The 13,088-nt window shown below is 45.3% G+C and overlaps 1 protein-coding gene across 1 annotated transcript in view; it reads left to right on the plus strand.

Moving 5' to 3' along the window:
- The window catches only part of NPTN (neuroplastin), a 51,716-nt gene that overhangs the window by 34,182 nt on the left and 4,446 nt on the right, over positions 1 to 13,088 (plus strand). The window contains exons 4-5 of the mRNA XM_035566666.2: positions 4,891 to 5,024; positions 6,546 to 6,819. Of these exons, the coding sequence (XP_035422559.1) occupies positions 4,891 to 5,024; positions 6,546 to 6,819 (408 nt within the window). The remainder of the gene's footprint in view (positions 1 to 4,890; positions 5,025 to 6,545; positions 6,820 to 13,088) is intronic.

Raw genomic sequence — 13,088 nt, forward strand, 5'->3', positions numbered from 1 at the left:
CTGAAAGCTCTGCAGGTAACGAGCTTGTGTTGAGTGATGCGTTCATTATCAGCAGGGGCCGTGACGACGATCCTGCCAAGATGCAGCGTGCTGTCTTGCTCCCTTTCCGGATGTAGGCTTTTTAATTGCCCTGTCTCCATGCAGCAGAAGTGCCCACCATGCTTTTGTGGTGGTGGTGTGATGCTGGAGCTCTGCAAGCTTGAAGATCAAAAGGAAAGAGATGCAGCTCTCTGAAGAATTCTCTCTGCAATCTTTCTGCTGGTAGCAAGATCTTGGGAGAAGGAGGTTGAAACAAGTTTGTCTTTTTGTCTTGTACAAACTATCACCTGGTGCAGAACAGCAGCAGAGAGAACCAGCTGGGGAAGAGCTTGCTTCCAGTTCCCTCTGTGTGCCCAGAAATTGTGCAAGCCCCAGGAAAAGTCATGATGTACGCAGTGTGAGTGATGGATGGCGTCTGTTCTCCCTGCCTCGCCTTCCCATCCCAGGCTCCTTTCTTGCCATGCACCTTTCTGTGCACCAGGTAGAGCTTTTCGTTTCCTCGTCCTTTTTAGCATCATGACACCAAGGGGAGTCTTCTGGTTTCTCTCTTCATTCCTTGTTTCTTCTGCACCTTCCTCTTCAGTCACCCAGAATTAGTTGATTTCCCAATAGCAAGTGCCCAGACCACTGCCTCTGTGAGAGCGTACAACTTATCCGTTCTGTAAAAGGCTTCTTGTACCCCCTAACTGCAGCTGAGCCACAGGCTCTGGTTTCACAGGCGATACCCGCACCCAGAACGTGGCTCTTCTGCTTTCACTCTGGCTCCAGCCCAAGCAGCGTGTTGGAAAACAGGTGGCTATATCAGTAGCCTTGGAGGAGCTTGGTTCCTTGACTCCTGACTGTCTTAGGAAACCTCTGCAGCAGTTTCACGATGCTGTACCAGAAGTGAATTAAGGAATCCAGCATTCTCTCAGCACAGCTGCATTTTAAAGTGGTCCTGAACACCGAAAGGGCAATGCACGTCACGTTCTCCATCTCTGCAGTGCCTTTGGTGTCCTTGCTCTCCACCCAGGCTATCAAGGTAGATATGGATGAGAATTGTAATGCAGAAAAATAAAACTTCAGAGACCTTCTACTAGGTCACCCATAAGACGTAATAGTTTTTACATGCAAGAATATTTTTAGGTGCCTTTGCACCTAAGCACCTTGCTTTAATTTTGTCTCTTAATAGGAAAACTTGACAGGTTCTGTTAACTGGGACATTGTTTTGGAACTGACAGGCGTATTAGCCCTCCCCTCCATTTTAGTAATGCTAGTAAAATATCTTGAAAATATTGGAAATGAGGAACTGAATCCCTCCTTTATATTAAGAGGATTGCACTGCATGCCCTGTAACAGAGAAACCAAAGAGCACTCTTTCCAAGGCTGTGCTGAAGCATACCCGTTCCGATAGCTGCTCTTGAGTGCAGTTTGTGCCTGTTGTGTACATGCAGTTTGAAGGCACAATGTGTGCTTTGGCACAAAACCCCTTTCTATTGTGATGCATATTAAATCTACCAAAAGAGTGATGCTTACAAGATTACTTGTGTTAAGAATGACTAAGCCTGTATTTATTTTGTTAAATACTTTTAATTATCAGTTAACTTAAACTAGCCCTGCCTCTTTTTGCTCTTTTGTCTGCTGTTTCAAACAGGTCTTTAGATTCTCAGTATGTTTTTTCCTGCTTCATGAAGTAAGAATAAAAGTCCTTGCTTGCTTTTATCAGGAGCATTAGCTTGGTTCCACTGGTGTGGGACCTGATACAATGGTTGGGCCCACATCTCCGCAGCAAGCTGTGTCTGAGCAGTGATGTGGGTTTTGCTGAGCACTGCTGTGTAAAAGCCAAGGTAAAATTTTAATCCTTAGGAACAAAACCTGCTTCATTCTGTGCTTTATATGTTACTGGCACTGGAGCAGAATGGTGTAAGAAAAACCTTGACTAGAAAAGCTTCGCAGGAAAACGTTGCTCTGTTGCTAAATCTGTGATTGAGGTCAGCTGCGGTGATATTTTAAATGTAGCTTGTACAGCAGAAGGCAATTAGCCAAACATTCTGATAGAAAAAGTACTGGAAATGTCTCAGCCATAGCTTGAAACTGGCTAGCATCAGATGCCCTGAAATATTAATATTCCCTGTAATGCTCCCTTCAGACTGTGTACAAAAATAGTCCCAGCCCTCGGAGAGCTGGAAATGGCTGCTGCATAACTGTGCCCAGCAAGGAACAGGCAGTGTGTGCTTGTGTCACTTATGCTCTCATTGGGATAACCTGGCAAAGATGTCCTCTTCTTCAATATAATTATCTCCTGGCTGTAGGAGAACGCTAGGTCACCCTGCAGCAGAAGTCACCATGTCCTAGAAAGCTTCCCCTTTCTTTCTCCTAGAAAAAGTGGGCCAGCTGCACGGCACAGACTTGCTGCGCCCTGTCCCTGCAAGGCTCTGCTTTCAGCCTCTTCCTGCTGGTGAAAACCCAGTGCTGACAGATGGAGGCTGTGTGGGGCTTCACTGTAAGCTGATGAATCCTATTTCTTCTTTCCCTAATGGGGAGTGCTTCACAATTGCTTTTGACAGCCCTTATGTGCCAGTTTCGGGACCATTGCTTTGCCTCCAAGTCTGTCCCATATGCTCCATGCTTGCAGGCCTTTCGCTGTCAGGGGCTTGGAGGTGAGCTCTGTGTATTGTCCTCGAGGAAGCAGAAACCCCAGGGAAGTCACTGGGCTCACCAAGCCCCTGCCTGACAGAGCCTCCCACGCCTAGCAAGGAGATGACACCTCTCGGTGGATCACAAAGTGGAATTCGCTTCTTAATGAAGAACCACCATCTTTTGGAGTAAGAATAACACTCCTCTTTGAGGCTGTGGATGGCGTTTTGGAAGGTGCCTACTGATGCTAGTATCCTGAAGGTGTAATGCAGCACACCTAGCCCTGAAGCTGATTTATTTTCTGCTTGGAGACCTTTGACTTGAAAACTGTTTGGCATCATCTTGCAACTAGACAGCGTTCCTTTAGCTTCATCCATTCTTGCTGCTTTGGTCACGTATATTCAGTATCGTTAGCAAAGACATTATTTGCCTCTGGGGATACTCAATTACTTCCTTCGGTGTTGTATCATCCTGCAAGAGAGAAAGGGATTTTTTCTTTACTGAAGAGTAGCTCCTTGCTGAGAAAATGCTTTAAAATCGGGAAGGGGACAGGATGACATGCTCACCGTATTAAAGTACTTTGAAATAGCATAACCTTCTTTAGAGGCTCCACAAGAGGTCCTGTACTTAGACTGGATTTCTGTAAGCAACTTCCAACAGGTGTGAGATTTTTGGAATTTGTTTGGATTTACAGAGGCATTTTGACAAAAGCCTGGGGTCATCAGCCTCTCCTGATGGTGTCTTTTCAGGTGAACACACGGATGCTGAGGAATGCTGTACCTTGTTTGAACCGCCAAGACTTTTCATGGTTCAGAAGCTTCATTTAATGCAGCCCCTAACAGTGTTATCGATCACCTGCATTGCTGTCCTAAAAGAATCCTCCAGCGCTAAAGCATGGGATAACTTCTCCATTTCAAATGCCCTTGCATTTGAGATACGGCAATGCCTTTAGCACATAAATTTGTCAAACGTTTTCCCAGAGTTGTGATTTAATTTGGGGGAAGAGCAGGTTCAGGTGCTGCTGCTCAGTGGCACGAGATATTTTACTTATTAGTTTGCTGTGACTTAAGCAAGATTTCATTTCTGCTTAATCTTCTGACTTGCAGTGGCAGATGAGCCATCAGGAAGCCTCCCTGCTTCTGCCTGTAGGTTTTGCTAGCAGCAAAGGGAACTTTCCTTGCGTAGACCCTTGTGATAAATTGCAGCACCTAGGGGTCTTTTCCTGGAGCTCTCAGATTGGACTTTGACTGGATTAACAGATCAGCACCCAGCGATCACACAGCAGGCCACGTGTGACGTAATTAGCAAGCTAGAAAGCGAATGGGCTTTAAAGGTGGTCACTGCAGCACCGAAGCCATCTGCTTAAGTGAAGGTTCAGCTCAGGCAGTCCATTGATCCAGCGTAATCTCTCGTGAGGCATTAGGCTGCGACAGGCTGCTGTGACACACAAAGGGAACGGCAGAGCCATTGTTTATAGACAAATTAATTCAGAATTAAAATCCTCTGCTGATATTTAGGGTGTTGATATTTATTCTGTGTTTTGCTCAGGGCTGCCCAATTTACCTACAGCCCCCCTTAAAAATATATTTGCACACATGCTGGACGAAGCAGTTCTCTGTTGGAGGGATTTTAACTTTAGCTGCATTACATATATCAGCTGTAATGTTGCTGTAAGGTGTTAACAAGTGTGAAGTGTTCCAGGTCACGGTACATTTGCAGACCAAATCTACAATCTCACTGCAAGGAATAATGGCTCGATGCAGCTTTTGGAGCTTTGCGTTAAGAACAGGATCAGCGCGGAGCCCTGACACAATGGGCAGGTTGTAACCAGGGTCCCCGGCAGCTCTGCTTCAAAGCTGAAGGTACCCACAGAGCCACAGGGACCTCCTGAGCGGTGCCAATGATGTTCCTCCTGTTCTTGCCCTGAGGAGCACCTGGGCCATCTGAGCTCTGTAGGTTTTTGGTAGATAACTGAAGTCCAATGTTGAGATTTCTCCCTTGCCCCTCTGTTTTCCTGGTGACCCAAGCCTGAGTGATATGCTTGCAGATGTTCAGCTGAGATGCTGGTTGGAGAGAGGTGGGAATTGGTTTTCCTTTTTTAAGTTGGGCTCAATGTGGGAAAGGCGATAGCTTCTAGGGAACTTGTCGCTTATTTGCCGTGCAGATTCTCAAAGCTTAAAATAATTACCTATCCACTGAGCAGCTTGTAAATGCAGTTCCTGTTTTCTGTTGTAGCTATCCCTGACATCACTGGCCACAAGCGAAGTGAAAATAAAAATGAGGGGCAGGAGGCACTCATGTACTGCAAGTCCGTGGGCTACCCACATCCCGAATGGGTGTGGCGCAAGAAGGTCAATGGAGTATTTGAGGTAAGAAACTGGGGTATTAGGAATGTATAAATATCCCAAAACTCCCACTAAGGCAGGAAACAACCACCTTAGCTCTAGGGATGTGCTCTTTAGGGTGCCTTGTAACTTCTCAAAATGTAGTTCCATAAGTCTGAGATGTGGCTGAGCAAAGCTGACATTTTTCAGCAGCAGCAAATACAAAACTGTTGCACACCTGTAGTGTTGCTGAGCAAACAGTTGCTTTTTACATTGCTGCTGGACAAAGTTAGGAGTTGTCCAGAAAGATGGAATGTTGAGGGTATCTGCTACAAATTGCAAACACGAGTTATGAAATGTACTTTAAAAACGCATTCAGTTGTAAATTACTTAAATTGGTTTTTGGTTTTACTAGTTGAGCTCACAAGACTCAATAGGAGGACTTGGCAGTGATATCTATTAGCATTTAAGTGCCCATATTTTTTCATTTTTTCCATGTGGCAACCCGACTGTTGAGGTAAAAATTTGATCAGCAATTGGAAGAGCAGAAGAGAAGCTGAAAGTTGCTAAATCCTTCAGCCTGTCTGTTTTTACATCTGCCAGAGAAGCAGTAACTTGATTGATAGACGAAGAACAAATATTCAGCAAGTAATAGCGTAGGTTGTTTGCTCACTGTTAAGGGTGAGCTTAATTTTTCATGGGATAGTGATGTATGGGCAGCTTAGCCAGTGCTGTGAGTCATCAGAGTCCTGTGTGTTGCTCTGTTGACTTCTCCACAGGCTTTCTTTCTGGTGAAGTTGATAAATTCATCCAAGATTAACTCTCAGGAAGATCAAACCTTTGTATTTTGTTCTGTCAGTTTTGCCCCTTATGATTCTTAAAATAAGTAATTCCGGAAATCTTTTTCCTAAATGTGGAAAGAATATGGGGCCTTAAATTCCAGATTCTGTAAATATTCCTGAAGTTCACAAACTTGGCAGTCTAAGAACAGTACGTGTTTGCTTTAAAAACATTACAAAGGCAAAATGTTAATAAGTCCACTGTATCTTAAATAGTTAGACAATGCTACCTAATGCAGTGTAGAATAATCTTAACCTATACTGCTTTTTCTTTTTTTTGCTCTACATTGGAATCATTTTGTCCCCTGCTTGGGCAAGCACTCTCTAGTTCTCTTGTCTGGTTAGGTTAGTCTGTTTCATCTTGTTGTATAGAGGGGAATGGATTGTAATGGTTTCTCGTAAGGCATGAGGCTGAGAACACTGCAGCATACACGTACATCGCAACCGCTGGCATTTCATGGCTGCTACTGTCACAGCAGGAGAAGAATACAGCTTGTCAGTCAAGCTGACATGGTTTGTTTTTTTTGTTTTGAAACAATTCACTTCAGGGAGGGATATAGAATGAACACTGACAGTGGGCTCTGTTGTGTTAAAGAACTAACTGCTTTGTGAGAATCCGTGAAATCTCTTCTACTTGCCATGACATAGAAATGAAGAGGAAAAGCCTCAGTGCCAGGACTTATTAAGCTCTCTCTCTTCTCCTCTTCCACCTTTCTTCTTTCATTAGGACATCAACAACTCTTCCGGCAGATTCTTTATTTCAAATAAAGACAACTACACCGAGCTCAGCATCACAAACCTACAGATAAATGAGGATCCTGGCGAGTACCAGTGCAACGCAACCAACCAGATCGGCTCCATGTCCGTCACAACCATCCTCCGTGTCCGCAGCCACTTGGCTCCCCTCTGGCCCTTTTTGGGGATCTTGGCAGAAATTGTTATCCTCGTTGTCATCATAGTTGTTTATGAGAAAAGGAAGCGGCCGGACGAAGTCCCAGACGGTAAGTGTGCTCAAAGCCGTTTGTAAGAGGAGGAAAACATAAAAAGGCAAAGCAAACTTATGGAAGGAGAACAGAGGGGGCCTTTGTGGCAGGAAGGATCATCAGTGCAGCTCGTTCAGCTCTGAGCTCTTTGCCTTCTCATCTGTTCACTCTCCGAATCCTAAAAACCCCAGTAAGCAAAGAGAGTCCGAGTGCTGTGTGAAGTCCTAACACTGCATTTCCCCAGGATCTTGGACTGTGGGATGGGAAGGCAATTTTTACAATGTTTGGAATGTGTTTTGTCACACGAGGTGGGCCTTGTGCTCCCGTCTCTTTCCTACTGTAGTAGCCCTGAAACCTTCCATGCCAGCCCACAGAGCATAGGGCAGCACAGGGAGAGAGCTGGAAACCTTATAATCCCTGATGTCGCCTGGATTGGACACTGGGCAGGTATTGGAAGAAAGCATTGCACTTAAAGGGATTGGGACCACAGAGATGCTTCAAAAATATCACGTTTTCAGGGAGGGTGGGAGGGGAGGTGGGAGGTAGGGCTCTTATTTTGGTGTGTAACTGAATTAGCAATGTATTTAAGGAATGCTCTGGAAACTCTCCTGTCCACTGAGTTGCATTTTCTAGAGATTAGGCTATTAGCTTTGATGGTAGCAATGATTAGTTACAGCTTTGTTGTGTACCAAACAGCTTAATTGTTTTATCTTTGAACTTCTTCTGCGTATTCTCCTTCTTTTAAAAATGGGGGAAGGGGCATTTTGAAGCTAAAATGAGTATTTGAAAGAAAAACATTGACAAACAGACCTGACGCTCGTGTGACACCTAGTTGCTTATTACTGTGTTTGTCAAGAAAACTTATTCAAGGAATCCTTGTGAGAAACAGCTGGTAATGCCATTTTGCCTGCTGTAGGAGCATGACGTGTCCAGATAATGGATCAGGTGCTGGGGAGTACATGGAGGGCAACATGCTGAGTCAGTGCAGGGAAGCACTGAATCACAGGGGCTTTCCTGGGTTGGACGAGCCCGCGAGCACAGTAGGTACCTCCCAAAGGGAGCTGTGTTGTAGCTTGTGCAGCACTGACTCGCCGTTGAGTTGCACAAGGACTCGGTAACAGCGCAGCAAGATGTTTGCCTTTGGGATGGAAACATAGGTGCTGAAACAGCAATCTGCTTGTCGAGCTGGGGCGAAAATAACTTCGTTGCTCCCGAGCTGGGTTTTAGCGAGTGGAAGAAGAAATCTTACAAAATAGGTAATCAATTTTAGTAGCTTGGCAGAGGCTTGGATCACCTCCACAGCAGATCGAAACTTTCTTAAATAGTGCATACCTAGAGGAAACTAGCTTTTGATCTTAACCACCTTGGTAGCGATTACTAACTGCTTACAGAGCATGCGTTGGGACCGTTCCTAGGTGTGTATCCACCAAACTTTATACTGTGTTGTGCATGTACTTCCGCCAACTAACAGCTTCACGGTTGCTGAAGGGGTTTCTACTGCCAGCAGTTTGTTCTGTAAGTGGCTCTCAACCAGCCCAGAAAACTTCAGATGTATTTGGAAGAATAATTTGTTTTCTCGTGCTTCTCACATATTGCTATACCATTTTGGCCAGGGAGAATCTCACCTCTTTTCTTTTTTTTGGTGGCTGTTGGTAGTTCCCTGCATTTCCCAAGCTTTCTCTTGGTGAAGTTTCACAAGGACTGAAACAAGGTATCAGCAATTGTAATCAGATATGGAAATAGTTATTGCAAGCAGCATAAACTGGATTTAATCCAGTAGAAATTGGCTTGGACTTGACCAGATTGCAATGCGACAAGTGTGTTAGCACAATTGAGCACACACCAGAGGTGAAATGCACATCGGCGTTTGTTACGGGCTTGTTTCAAAGGCTGAAGTTTTCCTGGCTGGTCTGGCTGTTCTTCAGATGCCTGAGGAATTCCAGGCTCCTCATCTCTGGTGTAGGTGTCCAAGATGATGAGCCAAGTAACTGAGGTTACTGACTTTGCTTGCTCAGTTCGCTATTCTTCTAAAGGCAGCTAAGCTCAAGTCCTGGAGAGTGACGAAACTCTGAACCGTGTTTTCTCTGCCCACTTTCTTGGAGGACAAAATCCAATACTCAATATTGCAGTCAATATTTACATATTAGGTTTGCCTAGATGAAGAGATGCAATCGGCATAAAATCTCAACTAAAAGGCCGACTTGAGTCCTGTATTTCCTTGGAGACTCTAGCGCTTTCTTTAACTGCATTTGGAGCTTTCTGTGGTACTGTGGTAGGAAACACCCTCTAAGCTGGGGCATTTTACAAATGCATATGTGAGAAATCCTTGATAAGCTGCTGATTTCCACACTTGAGCGTTTTACTTAGGTTATTCTTAATTCCATTGTTATTTTAAATACATTGTTATGAAATGCCAAAGTTAATGTTTGAACACAGTGGTGTGTTTATCTGGAATTGAAACTCCGTGTTTCCAAAATCGTACATATGCCTCCGTGCTGCAGTGAGCTGTGGCAGGTAACACCAGCGAGCCCACAGTTGAGCCAGCAACTTAAGCAGTTGCCTACCAGAACATTCATTAGCTGCGAGTCTAAGCATCATATTACTTAATATAAACATTATTTGGCATCTGCTGTGGTTTCTTTAGAGTCGGCCAGTCTCCTGAATTTTCTTACTATTGGTTTTGATGCCTTAAACCTTCAGGACAAGGGTTGTGGTTACGCCAGCCTTTGTGCGAGGCTGCGCTGTTAGTGCCTCCTCCTCACTTACAGGGGCAAAAACTGGTAGCAGAGTAACCTCCCTGTTGCCCCTTCTTGCTGGGATGTGCATTTTGTCCTTGGACTACTCCAAACTTGTCCCTACTCCGAGATTCTTTAATAGCTCCCCACCATCACCCCTCTCCCCATCACAACAGCATAACTCTGGACTCATTGGATCTCCTTTGATCTGCAGAAGCAGCCAAAAAAAAAAAAGACAGCTGTGTTTGAGGATGGATGGCCATTTTGCGTGTTCCTTTGGACTGCTGCCTAATGGATCGTTATCGTTCGGCTTGGCACATCCTCTTGCAGGCTGTCCACTCCTGCTGATAAGGTGTCTGCTGCCATAAACAGCCTAAATGTTGGGGTGCGAGCTCTGGCCTGTGGGGCGTTGGAGCTTCCCACCTTAGGGGGTGGAAGGGGGATGTCTTCTGTATCCAGCTGGCCTTTTTTCTCCCCGAGAATCCTCTGATGGGTTGGTTCGAGGTAGGTACCTTTTTGGTACAAAGTAGTGTCCCCAAAGACTTTGAATGGCTGATGCTGAACGGGACCCTCCACTTGCTAGTGGGGGATGTGACTGGAGAGAAACATTATCTCTGTCCTGGAAGACGTCTGGGATGCTTTCCAGAGCTCTTGGGAACTCTACCTGGCCAGCCAAAATAAAATCAATTGAATTAATTCCCTTTCCCTCTCTCATCTCCATGTCCCACAGGCTAAAAATTACCTGTCGTAGCGTGCCAGCTACCGCTTCTCTCAGATGGGTAGTGAAAGATACCTGCTTGAATTCGGAGCAGTTCTTCTTGGCTTACTGTTCAGTAACACCGCGGAATGAGGCCACTTAGGTGTTAGAGCTGGGTGGAAAGGGCTCTGTGTTGCAGAAGAGACTTTCCCAGTGCGTTTGCTGGCTGCACAAAATGTTACCGCCCGCTAGAAGCACTGCCAGCCAGAGGAGTGAGGACAATCCTTTAACTTTGGCATTTCCTGACTGCAGTTTTTTGCATGGACCTTGCTTTTTGTGTTTGGTTTAATTGCTTCTTCTGCCACAGAACAGGGCTGCTCGGTAGCTCCTTTGCTGATATTTCCTCCTTCACATAATTCAGATGTTTATTTTTTATTTTGTCCTGCTGCTGCATAGCAGGAGAAGGAACTTCTGCACCCGTGCAATCTGCATTTCCACCAGTGATGGTGTGGGGATGGCATTAGTGGGTGCCTGGGGCAGGATCTTGCTCCTCGTGCCTGTGGATTAGGGGCTTTCTCGTCCTGCTGGGAGGAGAGGGGGCTGCAGCAAGTATCGCCAACAGCCTGCAAGCCCCCTCGCTCTCAAATTATGTGCGGAAAGGAGGAAGGGAGGGAAGGCCGCGCTTGAATTTCTGCACCACAAAATGAGAGTTGTGGCTTGCTTTACACATGGTAAAGCGATACGGTCGCATTCCGTTTCCAGAGACCAGCTAGGTGTCGTGAAACCAGAGTGGGTGAATAACGTGCAGCTTCCCATGGCTTTTGGTGATGAAAGCTGCATGAACATGGCATGTCAAGGCCAGGGATGCTGGCACTTCACTGCATGCACGGTCAGAAACTGTTCCAGCGGAGGACTGCTGATGCATTTTGCTCAGAACGCAAGTTGCTTGGACTTCCCTTGACAGTAAAAGGGAGCAAATAGCTTTTTCTTCCTCTGTGGTATAGCTTAAGCTGCTCATTTTTGATAGACGTAGTGATCAGCCATTGTGACCTTTATGTAGTCTATCAAAGATTCCTAAAGGAAAGTGCTTTCTCCTGTTGTTGTTGGATCAAATTAGCACAGATGCTGTTTTAAAGGGTATGTTCCAGGGTAAGTAGAAAGTAAAAACTCCTTGGCTACATTCCCTCTTAGGAATGTAAACAGTTTTTACTTTAAAATCCATCCTGTACATACTCCTTAGCTCAAAGCCATGAGGTGACTGGGTTACGATACGTGCTTTTTCATTCTTCCCCTCTCATTTGTCAGCTTAATACAAAGCCTCTCTGTAAATGTATTTCTGCTCCGGCTGTGCAGCAGCTCCATCCATATCCCCACATTCTTTCTAATACTCATTTTTTTTCTTGACTTCCCTGTTCCTGCTATTACTGTAAGTAATTTAAAGAACAAAATGTTTTCACTTAAATGGTTTACCTTGTAACAAGTTGATTTTTGTTTTTTTCCTATTACCCGCACCTTTCTCTCCCATGCTTAAAATTCAAAATGGGGAGAAAACTGTCAGACAGGCACGCTGTGAGATTGTGTAGCTATAAACTATACCTAAACGCAAGCATCGTTGTATCGTAGCGGTAATGGAATAGCCTGGCTTCTGTGGACCTTTGTACTAATTTGTTAGATGCTATTAAAGGGTCAGAACTCCTTGAGTCTGATGTAAGTAATCTTGGCCAGAGAGTCGTCATTGCCTTATGCCTTCATTCCATTTCAGAGCAACTGCTCTGTCCTTACCGGTGGGTTTTGTGGAGCAAGGTGGGTGTCTCCACTCACCGCTCCCCCCCCCCCATTATTAATGAAGCGAAACAGGAGAGCGTTACTGCAAACCCTGTGTGCTGTGCTAGTAAACGCTGCCTCCAAATCGTTGTGCAACCTGAATTGTCAGCGCGGGTCGTAATGCCCATGTCTCTGCAAACAGCCGTGTGGGAGAAAGCATAGGGTGCTTGCTGGGGAGCCTCGTGCACCTTCCATGAGTTCACCGAAGAATTTATTGAGGTGTTTTTTTTAACTTGGGCAAACACATCTGAATAATACTAATGTCCTTCTCAGAAGTTTTCAAACCACTGCTGGATTTTCTCTTCCCGGAAAGCACAACCTGAAGCTAGTGTAAATGTCAGAAGTCCCCAGCAGTCTGCAGCAGTTGTAACAGACTGCTTTGCAAGCCGTGGTGGTCGCACTGTAACACCAGACCGGAGCAGCCACAGACACTGGCTTTTCCTTTTAAGCATTTGAGCAGAAATTGCACATGGGTGTTCTGCTTGGGTGTGTGCTGTAATGATGTTTCTGTTCACTACAGGTGTGCAAAGCAGGCCTGAGTTTTGCTATCTGACAGAGTGAGCAGCACTGTAAAAGGGGAGCCCTCCACAAAATGCAGCCCCTTTTTCAGCCTGCTGTAGCCTGAGTTCTGTTCCCAGACACTTAATGCAAGTTGAAGCCACAGCAAACATATTTGTCATCCCCACAGAGTTTTAACGTCCAGAAATTTTGCCTAAGAAGATCATGCTTGGTGCGCAATGCACTAAAGAGAGGAGCGATTCTAAACTTCCAGTTCAGAAATCTGCAATTTCAAGGCAACGCTAAGCAGATAATCCCTATACGTACCTTAATCGTGCATTATATAAACAACGATCTGTTGGAGTCTGCAGGCCCCCTCTGAATTAAAAAGCCAACCCCCTGGAAAATGAGGGGGTTTAGGTTGGTCAATTACGAAATTACAGCTTCACCTGGCAGCGTTTCAGGAGCCCCGCAGGTGCGGAATGGAATGAAGCAGCATACTCAGAGGCTGGTTCTCTATGGCCATGCATTTT

The sequence above is a fragment of the Cygnus atratus genome, chromosome 11 (genome assembly GCF_013377495.2).
Source record: "Cygnus atratus isolate AKBS03 ecotype Queensland, Australia chromosome 11, CAtr_DNAZoo_HiC_assembly, whole genome shotgun sequence".
Taxonomy (NCBI): domain Eukaryota; kingdom Metazoa; phylum Chordata; class Aves; order Anseriformes; family Anatidae; genus Cygnus; species Cygnus atratus.